The sequence below is a fragment of the Nomascus leucogenys genome, chromosome 2, assembly GCF_006542625.1.
Source record: "Nomascus leucogenys isolate Asia chromosome 2, Asia_NLE_v1, whole genome shotgun sequence".
In the NCBI taxonomy this organism is placed as follows: Eukaryota; Metazoa; Chordata; class Mammalia; order Primates; family Hylobatidae; genus Nomascus; species Nomascus leucogenys.
Window position 1 is genome coordinate 103,388,856 of NC_044382.1, and position 20,909 is coordinate 103,409,764.

At 34.3% G+C, this 20,909-nt stretch overlaps 1 protein-coding gene across 4 annotated transcripts in view; it reads right to left on the bottom strand.

The window, feature by feature from the left end:
• MCTP1 (multiple C2 and transmembrane domain containing 1) overlaps window positions 1-20,909 on the bottom strand; it is a 596,589-nt gene that overhangs the window by 150,031 nt on the left and 425,649 nt on the right. For all 4 annotated transcript variants that reach the window (XM_030816935.1, XM_030816928.1, XM_030816920.1 and 1 more), the window contains 5 exons: window positions 19,643-19,745; window positions 17,824-17,926; window positions 17,369-17,470; window positions 16,914-16,988; window positions 14,796-14,915 (listed from right to left, as the gene is read on the bottom strand). In XM_030816935.1, the coding sequence (XP_030672795.1) occupies window positions 14,796-14,915; window positions 16,914-16,988; window positions 17,369-17,470; window positions 17,824-17,926; window positions 19,643-19,745 (503 nt within the window). The remainder of the gene's footprint in view (window positions 1-14,795; window positions 14,916-16,913; window positions 16,989-17,368; window positions 17,471-17,823; window positions 17,927-19,642; window positions 19,746-20,909) is intronic.

A 20,909-nucleotide genomic window follows, 5' to 3' on the forward strand; every position in this document is an offset into this window, starting at 1 on the left:
AGGTTCAATGAGGTTACCCAGCTCAGAAAACCCTTATGACAAATTCTCATCCAGGTTGTTTCATATTTATCATCTTATAATGAAGGAAGAGGTACAATTCTCATCAAGAAGGACATCGCTGTGAGTGGCTAGGAACAGAAATTTCCTACCTGGTGTTATCTGAGGGCTACTCTACTGCTCTACTTGCTCTCTGATATCTCAGTTACAACCTTTTACACCTGCTTGTACACAAGGACTTGGATGCCTAAGGAAATGAGAAATACTCTGTCCACAAGGCCAGTGATAAAATGTGCACATGCTACTTAGGGGTGGCCTTATTCCCACCTCTGGATAACAGATATGATCATCAGATTATCTAGCTGACAGCCTGAAAGTTGCAGGGAACAAGTCTTAAGGGACAGGTGAGTTTCAGTGACATGAAATGTGGTAGACACAGGCAGATGGTGGCAGGGACCATCATGCAGATAGTGGAAGTAATATCAGAATAATGACATGCCCAGACAGGTGTCTGGGAGGCGGACTGGAGGAAGGTGAAGATGGGATGGGTTTAAGGATAGAAAAGTAGTCACATTCTAGAGACACTTCATCTATTGCGTAATGGGCCTTTACCATAGATTATTTCTCCCTCCTTACTCAGTAAAGAAACACCAGACATTATGAAATAAACAAAAGAAAGGAGAGCCCCAGGGCCTAGTTATATACGCCAAAACACAGTAAGAAAAATTAAATGTTAAAACCTGGATCAACCTCTAACAGCTTGTTTGAGGTAGGGGTCATGAATTTTGCTTGAGGTGGGGATCATGAATGTTCTTGGAAATATTCCTACTTAGACTCTGAAAAGGAGTGAAAATGAGGTTGGGGAATGGAATAATTGAGTAACTATTCAATTATGGCAACTGCTGGCTAATGAAGACCTATTACAACCAAGTTTTTAATAGAAAATGTGCTAATTGACTAGGTTGGAACTTAGAACAAGCATATGGCTAAGATGTTTGATTACCTAGTCTGGTTCCATGTCAGTGATCAACTATAACACTGTAAAAATGAGTGTTTCTATGACAATTACCGAGCTTGCTGACTAAGGAGTAGGTGACCAACTTGAGGGATGAGTTTCTCCAATAAATAAATAAAAATATATGACCCATTAGTCCCCATACTGTGTGATCTGGAGGCTCATCAGGGTAAGTATGCTTTTTCTACTCCCTTACTCAAAACATTCATCTTACTTTCAGCATTGGCAAAGCTTAAATCAAATTCTTATGCAAATAATATTTCATAGGATTTATTTTTTTAACTGGAAAGGGTATATAAAGCTATGAATCTGATTTTCTATAAAAGTGAAACAAATCAACATAGTCCGACTAGGTCTAAGCCTAGCATTCAATCTCACGTACAGACTTGAATCATTTCTGTGGTTTCTGGATGGGGCAGTCTCCATGTCAAAGCCTACCTAGTAACTTTCAGGAGATGGGTGTTTCATCATCCACAATTTCAGACAGAAAAGTGTTCTTTTCCAATGTCATTCTAAACTAAAATTCTAAACAGGTGTTTGATACTAAGGATGTAACCAAAATATTCCCCCTTATAACCCGCAACTCTGATAAGACTTCCCTCGGAAATATAATGATTACATAGCCCTTACGTGGCTTTAACAAACCCCTATTTTCTTCTTTCTGCTCCATACAATGTGCAGTCTATTTGCACCCATTCAGGACTAAATTACGGATAAAGTTACAGCAAATTTGTTTTCTCAAAAAAGCAGTCAGCCCTAATATCCCTTGAGTAATAAAGGCCTTGTCTTTCATTCAGAACTAGAACTGGCATAATTTTCTCCAAGAAACAAACTCTACTTCCTGTGACAATGAACCTGTTCTTAAAATTCTGAATGGGATACAGCTCAATTTGCAGGTGTTCAGGTATAAAGGTCAAAGGGCATTTGACCCCCCAACTGGCAATTGTTGCTGTGGTAGGTAACTTCAGTCTGCTAGTTATATCATTCTATTAGATAAGCTGCCAGAGTTTTCAGCTCTGAATTACCGAGGTAGGCTCAAGTGAATCAATAATTTATACAGATATATCTCATTCATTCTGATGGTATAAAGATACATACTAACAGCCTGCTGCAGCCCCGGAACAAAGCCAGAAAGACATTATTTAAGAAGAAAGAGGGAAAAGGAAACCTATTATCTATGTGAACAAAACCATGACGTAATCATGACTTAATGGCTTATTAATTTTATTTTTCAACTGCTTTAACAAACACCATGATGAGATAAACAAGCTCTTTGTGAATCTCAATAAGGTTTCTCTGATGAATGTTAAGACAGCATTTAAAACTCAGATTAATTTTAAAATAGAATGATATTTTACATAACAATATAATGTAAACCACTGGAAAAAATCATACACCTAAGAAGTTTCCATGAGCTAGCTTAACTAAATCTCTCAATATTTTATTACTGAATTTCAGTGTAAAATTACTTTTTAAAAGATGAGAATCAAATACATTTAGGAACTGTACACTAAGAATATTGTTAATATAGCCTTATGCTGTTAATCGTTACCTGGGGAAAATTATATAGTGTTTTATACACTAATACTATGACATTTTTATTAACTCATAATCCCTGTGCTAACAGTGGTGCATTAAACAAGTAATAATTAAGAGGGCAGCAACTATTAAAAATGCCTGCTCTAAAATTCTTCAATCATGTTAAAGGGAATCCTCTAACATTCCTCTTCTATAAAGGAAAGCATTTCCAAAAACAGTGTGGTTACGACATAATCATCAATAGACCTAGATCACTTAAATCATATTTCCATAATTTCTGGTTATTGTCCTTGAGGATTAAGGAAATTCGCCATCTACAAACACGATAAAAAATATCTCTTAGCAGCTTTAATTGTAAACATTGACTGTTTTTTGACATATCCGGAAATTTACTTGAGGATAAAATGCATTAGAAGTTGATCCCTTGCCAAGTTTACCTCTTTGAGTTCAAGGCTGGGCTTGTGCATGGCATGGACACGTGAACTAACTGCATTCAGACTTGGTTTAGGAAGACTGCGTAAAAAAAAAATAATTACAGCAGCAAACCCGATGAGAAGGGGGATAGCAATCAGAGGTATTACTCAGGTACTTTATACAGGAAAGATGGATAAATTATCCTTTCTCTTATTTTCTAGGGAAACACCTTTGGAAATACAGCAAATAACAAAAGTCAAAAAGGAAATAAAAGCATTTGTGAGAGAAAAAGAAAGTAAGAGCAAGAGAGAGACTAATGTTGTGGCCTCTACCAAAAGTCCTTAAGCCTTTATATGCGACACTCTGGGGCTGCCTGCTGCAACCAGTTAACATTTCTGGCCTTTCAAGAAAATATAACTAGTCCCTTAAAAGCAGAGAGAGGAAGGAGAAATAATGGAATAACCCATTTCTGACAGTCAAGAGAGAAAGGAGAGAAACGTTCCCACACTGATCTCATTAAGATGATGAGAATAATGAGTGTGAATCTTATGTATGGATCTCACAGCAGATAGAGGAGGACATAAATGTATCCCCCATTCACCCTTTTATGATGCCTGATACACTACATTTATTCTCAGCTTCATCTGATACTACTGTTGGGGGTTTCTCTTACAATAGTATAGCTTTAACTTCAAGTTTTGCCGCTGAAGTCATCTGAGTCAGCCACTCAACACAGCTTTATTGAGTGTGCATGAAAACGAGGGAAGTCCTCTTAATGGCAAGTGAAATGCATCTTGAGCAGAACAGCCTGAGTTTATTTCCTGTCACTGGCTCTGGTAATGGATTAAAAATACAAATGGCATTTTTCCATTTATAATCTGTTGTATTTTCTAGTTCCTTAAACTTAGGTTATACATTCCAGCCAATTAGAAACAGAACCCAAGTCTTATTAAATATGCCTTCAGTGCCTTTGGAGAGCCATGCATTTGTGACAAACGCTGATGGAACATTTTTTCTTGTGAATTATCTCCTATTCTTACATCCAGTCTAGAATATTATCTAATAATCATTTTAAGTTAAATATTTTTTCATACTGATACAAACTTTGAAGGACTATGTAGTTCTCAGAAACAAAAACCTATGTTGTTGTGGCCAAATTTTATTCAAGTCTAAATTATCCACAGGTCCTTCTACTTAAGGATGTCAAAGCATTTCATACAGTTGATTTATCTTTCTTCACTCCACTATCCCCAATAACAATAATCTGTGCACCAAATGTATAGCAAACTATACCTCACATAATTTAAATAACAAAGTGGGCAACACCTTCCAAATTCAAATATCATCTCAAAATATGCCCAAATTATTATTTCAGTACTGCCACTATTTTGTAAAGGAATATGCTATTCCATTATGTTGTTTAATTTTATGCTGGAACAATTTGGATCCATATAATTTTAAAGGAACTTTAGAAAGACAGCAATACAATGAAGCTGGGTCACCAGTTTTTCTAAGTAATTCAAATACATACACTTTTTCCTGGCATTTATTTAGTCTAATGAAAATTTAGGCCACGGACAGGTTCATCTTAGCTACCATTTAATCAATATAGATCAATATAGGTAGTTTAAGCTGTTTAAGCAACTCAGTGAAAATATATATTTGAAACCTGGGAAATATATTCTTAATGATTCGACATTTACTTTTGGGAAAAGCATCATTTATACTACTTGGAGGCCAAATGATATTTCTTGTCTAAAATATGCCTTACTTAAACACACAGTGAACTCTTTAAGAGTTCGTGATTACTATACACACATCTCTGCAGTGTTTTGAGGAGCTATAGTGTGATGTGATTTCCACTAATAGAAAAGTTCATCAAAACATAAGGTACACATTTATTACTTAAACTGCAGGAATAACACTAAGCAGGGTGTGTACAGACTTATTATATCAAGTCGGCAATTCTAGCCTTCCAGATCAACACATTCCTTAACAGGAAATACCAAGGACCAGGAGTCCAATTTTACACTCTTAGAATTCTACAGGACAATGTCAGACACCTGGCTTCCCTTAATTAAGGACAATTTAACTTACAAACTTCACCTTTCTTCTCATTGTTGCTGTCTTTGAAGCTTCCATTACTAGTTACTGGGGGAAAAGGAGAGTTACTATGTTAGTAAGTCATTTTACCTCTTAACACTTCAGTCTCCTGTCCTGTAAAATAATCTCTAAACTCCCTTCCAGTTGTACCATTCTATGACTTCATCTGCACCATTAAAAGCTCACACAATCTCCACCTTTTAGGCTCCTTATCTTTGCATTAGGAAGGTGCACTATCCTGAAGCTGGGTTTGGGTTAGATGTGTTCTGGCATTCCAAACACCAAGCCAGGATTCCACTGAATCTACTTTCTCCATGTGATGTTTCCATTCTACAGCTAGTAGGCTTTGTACGTGATTCTATGTCATGATCTATGACATTTCCACCGTGGAGAAATGTGTTCCAAGGTCTAAGCATCTGTCTTACAAAACAGACCTCTACATTTTGTTTGGAGGTTTGGAGTCTATATGGCAAACATTCCATTTTAACTACATATCAGCCAAGATTTAAGACAGAAATAAAACTGTGGTAGAAGTCTGATACTCTGAGAATTAAAAAACGAAGGAAAAAGTGCACACTCAGTTAAGCTAGTAGAACCTAGGTTAAAGTGCTCTCTTAAAATACCAGCCTCTTGGTTGAGGTGTGCAATAGGCTCTTGCCATAGAAGAACAAAACTCTATTTAAAAAAATTTAGCTGAGAAGGGCAGTGGGGGACAGGGTAGAGCCAGAGGTTAACACATACAAAAGTATAGCTAGATAGGAGGACTATGTTTTGTGTTCAATACCCGTATATGGTGACTATAATTAACAACAACTTATTGTATATTTTCAAATAGGTAGAAGATTTTGAATGTTCCCAACACAAAGAAATGATAAATGTTCGAGGTGCTGCTTATGCTAATTACTCTGATTTGATCATTACACATTGTATACATGTATGGAAATATCACACTATATGCCATAAATGTGTACAATTATTTTGTGTTAATTAAACATAATGAAAGCAAAACGAAAAGAATTTAAACAAAACCAGGTACATACTGACCCTCTTTAAGTTTTCAATGTTGCTGCCTAACTAGAAGAAGAAAATGTAGCTATCTGAACTTCTACATTTATGAATTACTTTTCTGAGAGCTAGCCATCACTCTAACATCACTTCAAAATATAACGCTTCTCTTATACAACCAGTATATTAATTTGTGGTAATTAATGCACTCCTTTTAACCTTGGTGATTTATTAAGTTCAATCAAAAAGATTAATTGACTAAGGGAAGTATTGTTTAATTTGCTGACATTTTATGACAACACTGGATGAAAAATTCTTGTTTCGAACATTTAGAATTGCCTGAAGTATGCTTGGCAGGAACTGTATAGAATGCTTTAACTATGGAAAATGCATTAAGATTATTTATATATAGCTACATGGGATATAAAACATCATATATTTACATATTATTGGTAAATGACAATAGTAAAATTTTTTTTGACCTATGGTGAACTGGGTAACTTGCCATGCAAAACAGCCAGTAGAACAATTATCTTCACTGTTTTAAATCACTCTCCTATTATAAATCCTTTCCCCCTTCCCCAACGCTTCCAATGAAGATCTAATAGGTAATGAAACCTAAGGAAATATATGTTTATTTCTCTGACATAATATTCATTAAAAATATAAAGAGTAAGTATTAGTTATAAATACAGTGCAATGTATGGACAAAACCCCTCAAACCCTCATAATGACAGAAGTTATCTTACTTAATCCAAATTCATGTGGACTTCTGGACTTCTCCAACAGTGCACCCTTGCAATTGGGACAGAGAAGAAAACTCTCATATGGGTTTGCATAAGAGAGAAGATCAAATTCTTCGATCTCTATAAAGCCAAACAAACACCTGTCCTTTAATTGGACTATAATATAGTTAATAATTTTGTATAGAGATCACGAACGCTCTTTCTCCAGACTAGTTCCCTATGGGAATAATTCATAACATAGGCGAACTATAGAAAATCCAAACTAAACTCTACCACCAAGAGTATAAAAGTAAATGTAGTTGAACTTGTATTAACCCTCATTTGGAGCATGCATTCACAGTGGGGTCAATGTGACACCCAAGGGGGTAAAAACTGGTTCTTGAGGTGGGGCCAGGGGGAAGCAACAGTAATCTTAGATGTTATAGTGATTTGTGGCCCTCTAAAGCTCAATATCCCCTGAGAAAATCTTATCCTTTAGTATTTAATTTCTCTCAAGTGAAATTTTTCTCCTTAGGGCAGTGAATATGAAAAAAAAATATTGAGAAACACTGATTTAAGATCAAATAAAGGCCACACTTTGTCTCTAAAATATTTTATTCCTGTCCTTAAAATGAGAGCTGACTTTGATTTATCAAATCCAAATATCTATTTGCACTTTGATATGCTTTCTGTCTTTCCTTGCCTCTTAGTTTTTCTCTGATTTTCTCTTCATTATTTCAGCTATTTAAGCCAATAGCTGATGACTACTCTGTTACTGATCTCTCAGTGTTACCACTTGCTGAGTGTTGGACCTTTGTCATCACAGCAAAGTACAAGATGCACCAGAGTCATCACTCACGGACCCACCTGTTGCAAAGCCTGCTGTGTCTATCCCAATTCTTACTACATTTTAAATTCCCAATTTAAAATGTGATAAATGATGGCAAGAGAAGGGGCAAAGTAAAATGGGAACAAATTCCTTAACATTTCAGGTTAGCTTCTTGCTTGGTAAATTAACGAACACATTCATAATTGTAACGAATATCTGCACATCTAGTCAACACAGGAAAATTGGACAACAGAAAGCATTCTGCTCCTATTTCTTAATTTTTACCTGATAGAACAGGGAATGAAAACACATGGAGAGTGAACTTAATGACTAAAGCATATTAATGACTGGATCTCTGTTATAATTTACAACCCTTCAAAAGAGTTATTATTCCTACTTTACAACATTTTACTAACATAAATTCTATAATTAGATCATTTATTTAAACTTTTTCCTTTGCAAAGTACTTTATTTCATAATATGTTGCAATGGAATATGGCTTGCCAATTTGCTCAGCATGTCTGTCCTTTACAATTGAAATCACAATCGCAAAGTAGAAAATCCTTCAGAAGACAAGAACATTGGTTTAGGAATCTGGGAACAGGTAGTGAGACATCTCTGATTCATTATTTTATAATTTTTTGATCCTTAGTCAACTCAGTTGTAAAATATTGACCATGTAACAATTTTTAAAGGGTCTTATAAAGGTCTGGGGGGCTGAAACTACCAGATAAGTAATGCAAGGAGGAAGCTTGAAGTGAAGTGGGGCAGCATCCATACAGCCAGAAAAAACACACCGAGCCTTTGGTGTCCTCCGCCACCTCAACTTTTATTGATAGCACCATTGAGGCACATGAGAAAGCTAATTCTTAGATTCAATATGGTATCATAATTATGCTGGTGATATTTGTAATTTTTTGACTACAACATAGCATAATAATAGCACTATACCTGAGAAAAAATGAAATCATCATTTTCTTTTCTTCAAATCACTCACAGAAGAAAAGTTTTCAAAATTATAGCATTCTACTACTTTCCATGTTAGAGGACAATGGCAGAAGAGCAGAGATCATAGAAAACATGAGTGTGACCTCTACAGGGATTAAATTCTTCTTCTTGTAAATATGAAATAAAATCTAGGAGAAATACGCCTTTCAGAGAGTAGCAGACCCTGTGGCTTATGTGATTATCTCCCTCCAAAGAGCAGAAAGCCCTTTTGCTGACATCTATTAAAATAAACAAAAAAGGGCGTTGGCATCATTTAAAGAGAATGAAGCACTGATTTGAGCCAAGTGTTGCATTGTAGATTTAGCAGACACAAAAACAAAACAAAAATAACTTCACAATTAAATAGGCCCACAAACTGAACTAGAGTGTCACTCCTCAGAAAAAATTAGAGAAAATATTTTGTTCTATTATTATCTGGTTTGCTGTACTTCCTAAGATTCAGGGTTGATTTTAGCCAATAGTGACCAAACCTGAAACCCAGCTCATTTATACCTTATACTCTTTGGGGGCTTTTTATATAATTGCAGGAATTTATATGTAACGCACCGTGAAAGGCAATGCTTAGGAAAACCTAATTTACAATTTTTCATGTAATTTTGGACAATGTTTGAAAAAAATTTCTTCTCTGGAGTTGAGATAAATTTGGCGAAAATGTATATTTTGAGTAGCAATTTGATGTACTAGCATATCCAGATGAATTGGGTGCACAATCTATTTACTGAAAAGCAAATTGTGGCATGAGAAACTTCTAAGTGTCAATACTTCTTGACTCTGCAAAAGGAAGTTAGGGCAACCTTAAAAATATATAATCTTTTAAATCAGTGAAATTTTATATAGGTTTTCTTCTTCCCTTACTTGCACATTTGTGAGAAAATATTTAACATAGCTTCTAAATCTCTATGGATTAAATTGGAAGTATTGTTTAGTAAGCTTAGTAGGTGTGTATGTCAGAGGAAACATACATGAAGAAAGATGGGCAAAAAGGCTTAGGAGTTTATATTTACAAAATTTAAGGGAAATTCATGAGTATGACAGTAAGACCATCAATTGTAGATCATTTTGGCTTTGTACTTGTTTCTTTGGTTTTCAGGAGTACTTCTGTTTTGCTGTTGTGGAGAAAGTAACAAAAGTTACATCTAGAACATTTCCAACTTTTCTGCTAGCGCTAAAAAAAAAAAATTGTAGCAATAACAACAAAAACTCTTCTATAAAAATCATTTGAAAATTGCCATAGACTTCAAGCGTAATTTTGTTGCTGTGGTAGTACTATTGTCTCTTAAATTTTCAGAATAGATATTTCTGTTGTAAACTTAAAGTGACCTTCAATATGTTCAATGTAATTATCCTACATTTCATTGTGCCTTAATGTGAATATTAAGACTTAAACTACAGGTGATGTAGACATGCCTTTGTTTTCACATTGATACTTCTTCTTAAGCAATTCTCCATTTTTGATCCTTGATCATGAAAGCCACTTTAGATGTCCTTAGGGTTTGTAATAACTTTTTAAAAATCCATATGTTGTTTAATAGCAGCAGACTTTCTGCACAAGAAGGAAGTACATGATAAGGTGTCTGTAGGAGCCTATTGTCTTTGGTCATTGTATTACATTCCCATTGCCTCTGCAACTCCAGTTCCTCCTCCTTTGCTGTGCTTCCTCCATTTTTTTTTTTTTTTTAATCATTTGGCTATACAGAGCTGCCTCATGTCATTCTTTGCATACATCATCTTTGTTTTTTCTCTCTTCTGCATAATGGCCCAGCTTTCTGGGAGTAGCTGTTGTCCCGAATATGATCCTTTACTAAAATAGGGATTGAATAAAGGTGGAGCACAAATTATCTGGAAGCAAAGGAAAACTAGACATTTGAAAAGGACCCAGAAAAAAAAAATAATGAACCAGAGTGGCTTCGATGAATTGCCGTAGAAGGAATTCTTGGTTTTGACACAAAAGGAACACAGGAATACCAAGGAAAACCTAGGGAGAGAATCTCAGTAGGAAACCTGCCTTGTAGGCTGCTCAGGACAGAGGGCTGAAGCCAGTAGCCCTCCAGATATGAACAGAAAGAAATGTATTTTATGACTAACAATTAAACATTCAAACACGCCATTTTTGGAACACAAGGTGCTTTGAGGAGTTGACATCCCTTCATAATACATGTTCATTGTTCCTCTAAGTAAAATATGTGTCTCCCTTTAGTTATTCTGTTAGGAATTGTACTTTAAAGGCAAGAGGACATTTTTGATAATGCACATCTTAAGACTTTTCATTAAAGTACCAAATTTAAATTCTACCTTTTTGTGCACTCTGACATTTTTGTCTGGCATTTTCATTAATTTTGCGACATACATAAATGTAGCTGAAATGTTAACTGATCAATACTTTGTCTCTCTCATGTAGCACTAGCGCTCCGTTCCCCAAGGACCACACAGCAGAACAGAAATTAAATGTGTAAAATATCAAATGTTAATGTTAAACACAGCAGCACTTACTGTATAACGACAGAAAAGGCTAAAACAATTCCAAATGGACAGATGGTACCACAAATTATCTACAATCACATTTAAAGATTAAAGTTTGTCCTGTAAAATAATTCTTTGACGCACGCTGAAGTGTGTCCTTTTACTGATAGCTCAGTTGTCCAATTATTTTTGTGCTCATTACAGTGAGAAATGACAGTACTGAAAAGAAAGAGAAAATGTGCACTCTTTCTTCCCCCATGTTGCACCCACTGACATCCACAAGAACACAAATGTCTGGTCAAGAGCCTGATGAAAATTAGGCCCAATTTATGAGACATTTCTATGTCTACAATAGATGATTCCCAAAGACGAGCAGTGCCTTCTGCACCACACATGTCTGTGTTCATTCTTAGGCAGACAATATTCACAGTAAAATTTTAAAACCGAATGCATTGCACACAAAATAAGCACACGCCCAGAAACATATCTGCTTATATTTTATCCATCACCTTCCAGACCAATGCCTGTCTCTAATATTATCAGCTGGCTTTGACTCTTCCCTATGGCACAGAGGTAGTATTAAAGAAGCTGGACCTGTCCTAAGCCTGCATTTCTTGTGCTCTCTACTTTAATCGACATAGGGATTAAGAAAAAAAAAAGACTGTTTTTTACTTTTATTTCATTATTCTACATTTATTTTTGGATAGTAAAGTAGAAAAGAAAAGTTAAAATGGAATAGAAAAAAGGCACTTAAACATTATAAAGTTTACTGACTTGGGCCTAAAACCAAGCCACATAATGATAGAAATGCCTGTGCTCTGTGAGGAGGTGGCATTTATAAAAAAGTGGGTCAAGTAGAACCGATATTATTATAATAGACCCATGGTCCATCAACAGGGCACGATGGGAACAATGTGTTTGTAATAATGGGGTACTGCTCACATCCTTCTCCTAATGGAAAGCTGTTCTTTTCAATAAACAGGACTAAAATGTCTCTAGTTATGCAATGAAATCTTTGAAACATTTCATTTTTAAATATATAACTTAATATCTACAAGATGAATAAATATCCCAAGTAGTTTTTGTTCAGAGCTGCTGTGATATTAAAATTACAAGGTATATGTATTTTAAAAGCTCTTTTAGAAAGGAAATAATATCTGCTGTGTGGCCTTGGGCAAGCTGCTTAACCTTTCTGTGCCTCAGTTTCTTCCTTCTGTATACTGGAAAACTAAAACTATCTACTTCATAAGGTTGTTGGGAATATTAAATTCGCTAATGCATGTAAAACAGTTCCTTGACACATAGTAAGTGCTTAACAAATATTAGTGGTTGTTTTTGTCATTATTGTGGAAGGATATTTTTATATTAGAACTTAATCAGAGGTTAGAATAAATGATTGATAAGGAATTATGAAGTAGTTTAGAATATAAATGGAAACTCCAGGAAAATTTGCTACAATAGTACTAAGCTGTGTTTATCATGATTTAATAACTAGCTTCATTAGAGCAAACCCTTATTTATCTGGCATCATTGAAGAATGAGTTTCTCCACATAAGAAAATATTTCAGATTAACTGATTGGTTCATAGATTGGTCAACTGATTTTGTCAGCTATTTATACTGGGAGCTTACTAAGTGCTAGATACTGTGCAGATGAAGCTGGAGTACTAGGCTAAAAAGGCAGGGTTCCCATTCTTATAGAACTCCCAGTGCAGGTCTAATAAATGACAGTTGGTTTTGTTATTAGTTGTTTTAATCACATTCAACAGAATGTGATTCAGAGCTTCTTTTTTCCAGCGAAACACAGGTAATATGATGGGTTCTTCTCCAAAGTACTCTTACTGTGTGTTCGCATTGTAGTTTGTGTTCTCTTTTCTCACCACCCGTGTCAGCAGGCCCCTTCCCACCTTTACTATGCCTGATTCCCTCTTTTTTTTTTTTTTTGCAAGCCTCTTGCATTCAGCTTGTGTTTCATAGGACTGAATCCATCAGACACTGACTACCAGCTAAGGGAAATATTATTACATTTCTTCTCCAGTGAAATTTGACCCCCTTACAGTCGAATCACTCAAGTAATATCATGTAAATGTACCTAATTCGGTCAGAATTCCAGTGCCTGAGTTTTTTTTTTTAAATCAAAAGGAAATTGCAAAAAAAAGGCTGCCATCTTGAATTTCATTTTATGCAAGTGACCTCTGGAAGTCAGAAGTTTATGAAGACTTACACAATACACTGTAAATGCTAAAGTGTTCAAAATGAATGTTGCTGAACAAATAATACAATTATACACATTTCTGTTTTTTTCAAATTTTACAAACAGCTGTGAGGAATGATTTTGGAAGGAGTGAATCAAAAATGGCAGCACGATCTTTACAGGACAATTTTTTTTTGCATCTGTTATATGACCCCATAGAACCTGGAAGTAATAGTCTAAAATAGACATAGAAACTCAGTATCATTTTTTCTCATCAATGTAAAAGTACCTCCTGGCTAGGGAAAAATCAGAATAAAGTTTGCTTAATAGCACCACAATATATTTATTATAACAAGGAGCTACAAAAAGAATATTGAGAGAGACAGAGAGATTTTTTTTCTAAAACTTAATGATAATGACAACTGCTTTCTTTAGGGAGACAACAACATGTCTATGGGAAGCAGGCTGCCTAACTTTCTGGTAACTTACAACACAAAGGGACATACACACTCTTTGTTCCATGTGCTCAGACATTAATGAAAGTCCCATACAAGGCCTGAGAGGAAGACAGAGCTCAAAGTACTAAACAGATGTGCATACACTCATTTGAATGGTAATACTAAAATGTAGATTTGTTACTATAATTAAGGCTTTTCTTGTAAGCCCCCATAATAAAGTCATATTCTGCTAAACTGGCAACTATAAGGAAGCATAAGGTACTCATATCTGAACAAACATGAAAATAAAATAAAGGATTTCAAAAGAACGACTCTACTTAAACTTCAAACTGAAATCCTGAATAAGCCAAAATAATGTGAGAGAAGAAAATCCCAGCTAAAGCTCAGAGCAAAGTATTCTTTTGGATTTTCTAGCTCTGCCAGTTGGTCTCATCAGCAGTTTTTAAACAATCAAAGTAAAAGGCCACAAGACGAACATATTAAAGGACGCTTTGGATCTATCGAATTCTCACTTGTGACTTTTTAAAAGCTAGAAATCTCAGAAATAATAAAACATCTCTTAAATAGGTCACATCCACTTCCAATTGAATCACATGTTAAAGCATTACCAAGTAGCGCTGGTAGCATTCTACTACCAATGATTTTCATATCTTGAAAAAAAATAACTATAGGACAAATAAAATCAAATTGAGAATGGTCGAGATTATTACTATTATTATTTTTCACATGGAGGACTTTTCTTGGCTGTCCTATTGGGGTTTGGAATTATGCAATATGTAAAATTTTACTTTTTAACTGTCACAGAGAAAATGATACATTGGCTGAGATGTCTTGCGTTCCGGAAATCTGAGGGGGGAAAATGTATTCTTAGACTCAGACCTTGTACAATCCATCAGGTTCCTGCCCACGGCAAATCTGTCCAGTCAAGTCTTAAAATAGGAGTTTTAAAATGGCCACATCAACATAACTGTTACTATAGCCACAGAAACATGCAGCTATGATTACTGAATTTAATGAATAACAATGTAAGTAATACAGTATGATCATACCACAAAAGCAGCGAGACTCCTTGGGGGTGAATCCCAATCAAAGCAACTATTAACGTAGTATGCAGCATTTACCAGCACCATGACACAACGTTTCATTCTGATAAAGTTTCTTAGTAGCAGCTGTAAGGAAAATGAAAATATTATTATACTTTGCAAGACTAAAAACCATCAGATATACTGCAAAATTCTTCAAGCTTATTGTGACTTAAAAAGGATTCAGAAAGTTAATAAAGTTACAAGAACATACCAAACAATTTGGCTCATAAGTTAAAGAATTTATTTCTGAGCAAGTGGAAAGAACTGCCTTCTTAACTAAATACAATTTTTAAAATAATGTTAACATGTAGGTTGGACTACCTTTGCTCGCAAGAAAAAAAAATTTCTAACAGACTAAAATTTTTTTTTGCTACTTACATACTATGCACCTTTATTAATTTTAAACTCTTAAATCTTATTGTGGTTTTAAGATTCATCAAATGGTTTAATTTCAAGACATTTCAAAGTGAAGTTGAAATGTTTTTATTTAAGATCGTGTAGAAAAACCTATCCAGAATTGCTTTTTTATAGACAACAAAATGTTTTCACCATTTTAGTAGAATTCCTCCCATTCTATTATCTATCTATATATTCTATCATATTATCTATCACATTCTATCATATTATCTATCTATCATCTATCTATCTATCTATCTTCTATCTATATCTGTATCTCTCTCACAATAAATTTAACCTATATTTTCTCATTATTTTTTCATAATTTTGGAAGTAGGGAAAAATGTATGGTAACCAAGTGCTTTACAAAATTTCTTATTAAAACAAGTATAGGAAAATTGATATAATTAGAAATTAAAATTTAAAATTAAGGCATGACCACAACTGTAAAAAAGAATAGCCCATGTATAATTTGATGGTTCAAAAAATTACCACAGCTATATTAATAATTAGAATAATTATATGTCTGCAAGTTAACATTTTGCAACTCCCAATATACTTCAACATTGATCTGATATTTTAAGGAAGTAGCTATGTAAAGTTTACTGAGGTCATATGGAAAAAATATATATATGTGTAAATATACATACATGTATGTGCATGCCAGTTTTAACAAGTTGCTAAAATTGAAATTCCTTGCAGGCAAAGTAGAGTCTATCTCTTAGATTTCCTTCTTTGCCCCTATCACCTTACATTAAGAACTACTTTTATGTATAATTGTGGTGAAATGTTATTTACATTTCTACTTAGATATTGCATTTGTAACTCACATACTTCCTTTAAACCACCAAATACTCCATTGTTTTGCTGAATTTATTAAGAGTAAAAATATATTTAGGCTTCTAATATTACAAAAATTATTAAATATTTCAAGGCATAAATATGTTCGGTAAACATTTTAGCTGTAACAAATACATTTTAGTTTAGCTCTGTGAATCAGATGTAAACGTTTTTAAAAGGGGTGGTTTAGCACTTTTTAAAAACTTAATATTAAGCCTAATTTAAAATTATAAGCAATAGATATCACGCTCAATTTAAATTCCCTTCATGATAGAAAAATCATATTTCCTGACTAACTTTCTTAGCTAAAAATAATAAAAGTTTACTTCTGAAAGATCATAGTTAAAATCTAATTAGCAGGAAGGTTTCCCTTAGAAGATGGAGCCTCCTCGCATCTGGATTAGAGGGAAGAGCTTATGCTGGGCTCGCTTTACACACACCTGCATCATACCTGTGGGTGGTCTGGACATATATTTGAACCTCCGCTTTTGGTGTTCTCGTTTACACATTCCATGGCAATCAAATTGCATTTTATGTTCAAAATGATCATTCTTTTGCTAACGCATGAATACATATCCATTATATGCATTACCTACAGTATCCCCTTTCCTTTCTGACCACCCCCATCCAATTTATTAGTTTGGTATTGTCCTCGTTTGATCTTTTAAAGAAAGGAAGGAAGAAAGAATCAGAAAGAATGAAAGAAAGCGCCATTTTCAATAAGTAGATGATCAAAAATTCCAGTCTTCCCCCCTCCATACCTTTAAAGTTTATTTGAATTTACTTAGATGTTTTACAGATATAATCAGGTCTTCCCAGAGGGATTAATCTTTTCTTGCTTTTTACCTGTTTAGAGAGTCTGTTTTCCTCTTCAATGTACTTCTGTTCTTTGGGTATTAATGTTCGTAAGCTGGCTTTCACCTATACATCAACATATGTGTCTGTTATGGATTAATATATTACAAATGTTTACAAGTTTTTCACGCGGTTCAATTTGCAATAATTTCTAAAGTTTCAAAGTCCTGGCTGCTGTGCTCATAAAATATAAATGTATACAGTTGCACATGCATGCGCTTCCCTTTCTTATGCCGGCAGGCAGCGGCCAGAACACAACCGCAGCAGCATTCGCCAACTATAACAGAAAGTGTGGGTGTGCCAGGCAGTGGCAGAAGCGTATTCTCCAGGACACATGAAGGTTTAGAGAAAATGAGGAATGACAGAAATTCTCTACAAATCAGGAACAAAAGCTTTCATGAAACTGAACTCTTTAGCAGTACAAAAAAGCCAAAGTTAAGACTTACAGCATTAAAAATCACATCTATTTCAAGATAGATGACCCCCTTTGTTGGCCCTGTCAGCTGCTTGTTTTTCAAGACGTAGGCTTTCTGTTCACCATTTTGAATCTGCGGGAAAAGGACATGACAGCCGTCTGTCTCGCGGTCTCTACTGAATACACTCCCTCAGTGACCTTTGACCCCCAGCTGCTGAAACTGACAGAGAACCCAAAACAACTGTGGCAATTCTGACAAGTACCTGTTCATTACCAGGATCAAGTCTGTCAGGAAAAATTAACTATCATGGGATTCAACATGGCCGTGAATTGAGTATGTTAAAATTTTTAGTGTTCTTATTACAGACCTTGGTTGAGAAATGACAGACACAGAGCTAAGAGTTTTCTTTTCTTTTTTTTTTTTTTTTTTTTTTTTTCCGTGAGCAAAAGCAACACAGAACAGTGTGTCAGGTGAAAAAAACTTACAGACAGCAATGGTATAGCAACTTTGCCCAGAAAGTCAGCACTTCGATCCCGATCTTCATCATAAACTGTCACTTCAAGAACTGAATGGATATCTTTAATGTTGCTGCATAATAAATATATGTAAGAAAAAAAGATTTCATCAGTAGGAAACAAGAACAAGAATAGTTTTGAAAATTTAGATAGCTCCAGCTGATTTTGTGTGTGTTTGTAAGCATGCTATTTGCCTACACACATACACAAGGTAGCTTGGTATCTGACAGAATTTCCCATAATGCACCTAAGTCAACTACAGTGATGGTTCTATTATCTGTAACTTTAAACACCATTGTAATTTCAAGTTATGATTTTTTAATGAAATATAATTTCCCATCTGAATGGGCACAGAATAAGTTATTTAAAAAATCAAGAAGTAGCACTGGTAGTTTTTAGACTTTCCCTTCTTCTAATTATCACAATTCATACCTTCCCATTATCCCTACATAAAACACCACCAGGTTTGATATCAGCAAACGTTACAGTATATTTTATGTAATTACTCTTTTTTATAATAATAGGACATCTCCTGTTTGTTTATAGCTCTCACTAAATCATTGACTTAGTTAGATTTATAGTAAAAATTAACAAGCACAGAAAACAGAACGGAAAAAATGTAACATATAGTTATTGTACCACCCTGGAATTTAGAAATTAAGCAGTGTTCCATTATGTTCCAAAGACAACATATATTAATAAACAACTGTGTGAGCTCTTCATATTTTTGTTTCTGGAAAATAAGTGCAAATTGTTGACAGCATTTATTTTTTGATCAAACTGTTTACCAAGAAAACATGAATTAAGAGAAAACAATAAAGCGAATATATTCATTACTGAAAAAATTGCAACCATATGTGAGGAGAGGCTTTATCAGGGCACAATCAATTAATGGCTTTGATAATAATCAAACCCATTCATTCAGTTATGCATTCTGGAGAAAAACACTCTCCGCAATCTTCTTCGGAGTACAAGTCTCCTGACCAGGCTTTTATCTCTTATAAAAATGTGGAATTCCTTAAAAATAAATTGGTCAGACAGTTAAAGCTGATCAGTTACCGGCTCTTGAGCAGAGACATAATAAATTGATGAAGAATTTCACAGTTTTTCATATACAAAAAAATAGAATTATGTTAGAAAACTTTAAAGAAGTACTTGTGTTTGGAGAATTTTCCTTTGTTCAGAGTTCATTTCAAAAGCCCTGTTTAAAAAACCGAACTTAGGAGTTACTATAGTGTAGCACTGGCAGCTTTTACAGTGTATGACTGAAAAGGTTTACAAACTTTCTAAAACAAAAGGAAAATTAACTCATAGGGTATTTTGGTATCTAGGACAATACTTAATATTCTCATTGTGCTAAAATGAAAAGAACCAAAACTAAAGCATCTGCCGAATTCGAGACTGGATTGTTTGCTGATTTCAGCAATGGAACAAATAGAGCTTTGTCTTCCTTGGTGTCAATGCAATTGGAAAGAATTTCAATAGAAAGTATAAAAGGAAGAAGCGGTATGGTGATTCAGTTAATGGAAGCAAAATCCTTAGCCAAATCATATAAAAAGCACAGTTTTAAAAAATGTCTGTGAAAACAAAGAAAAATGCCATACCCTTTCCCCCAGGTTTCACTTTCAGGAAGGTAAGAGGAAAATTCATTGTTGTTAGCAAAGGCAGGCCAGATGCATTGAGTTGTGAATCAGTTAAGAATAAACACACACATTTTTTTAAAAACCCTCAAAAATAAATCAAAGTTAACACAATTTTGGATTCAGAGCCCAAAGAAATGCCTACTTACAACGTGAAGACTTTATTCCACTCAGGATTGAGATTTTTGTAGACAGTATGTGTTAGCAGTCTATCGTTGTTCAGTTCTACCACACAAAATGGGTCACTTTTTCCTACAAGAGATTTTTGGTAAATATTTTTAGTGTACCTAGCACCCACAGTTCACAGTGTCAAGATCATGACCATATCTCTTTTGCAAAAAGTTTTATAGTAAACAAAAAAGTGAAGTACAATTTTAAAAATTAAAAAAAGAAACCACCATCAAAATAGAGTTAGATGTAACTGGTTGATGTTAGCAATTGTTATGATTCATAGCAATTTAGAGACTGAAAAAAGTAAAAGAGACAAAATTATATAGCTGGCACTTCAATTTGCAATTTTTTAAAGCAAAAATAATTCTATAACTGGCAATTATGATGGAGAATGTGATGCATGTCCATCCCTAAATCAGTTTTTACAGAAATCTGTAAGAGCCATTTGAAAAGTTCAGCCCCTTTACTCTAAGGCATATATTTTTTCAACTCATCTGATTAACTATTAACTTGTAACAGGGATTTCTAATCAGGTTTATTTTGGAAAAACTACTATATTGCAAAATTATAATATTTTAATTGGACTAAGATTGGGTTACTTTCTTCTGAGATATCTATGACATCACAAGAAGGTAAATTAGACTCTCCAAGGCAGAAAAAAATCTACCATTTGAAACTAAACATCAACAACCAATATGCATGTTAAAGAGCAGTATTTTTTTTTTCTGTTCACTGAAAATAAAGGATTTGGAATAACAAGTCTGTCCCGCCATACTCAAATCTCATCCTTTCGGCAATTACATTTTGTGAAGTCCTCAATATTTTTGTAATGTTATGCCCTGTATTATAAGAACCCATAAAGTCAGAGGCTCTATGGGGGCAGCATTAATGATATTAGTGCAGCATGTAATTTGTTTGATACCTTATACAAATGACAATGAAATCAATATTTAGACAAAGCTGTCCAGAGGTCATATCTTTTAAACTACAATATTGATTTAGACTACATAAGAGGTTAATGTGCATATTATTAACTTTAATGATAAAGAATAATTGTTTTAAATGCGTTGTGAATTGTAGTCACAGTAGTTTACACTTCTGCAAAAGCTTAAATATCATTGAAGATTTTCAATTAAATTTTAATGGGAAGGAATTCATTAGCTATCAGTGACAGATAAGCTATGTATTCCCATACAGCAGTGTATTTACTTTCCATATTGCAATTCTTAAAATGAGCTGTACAAA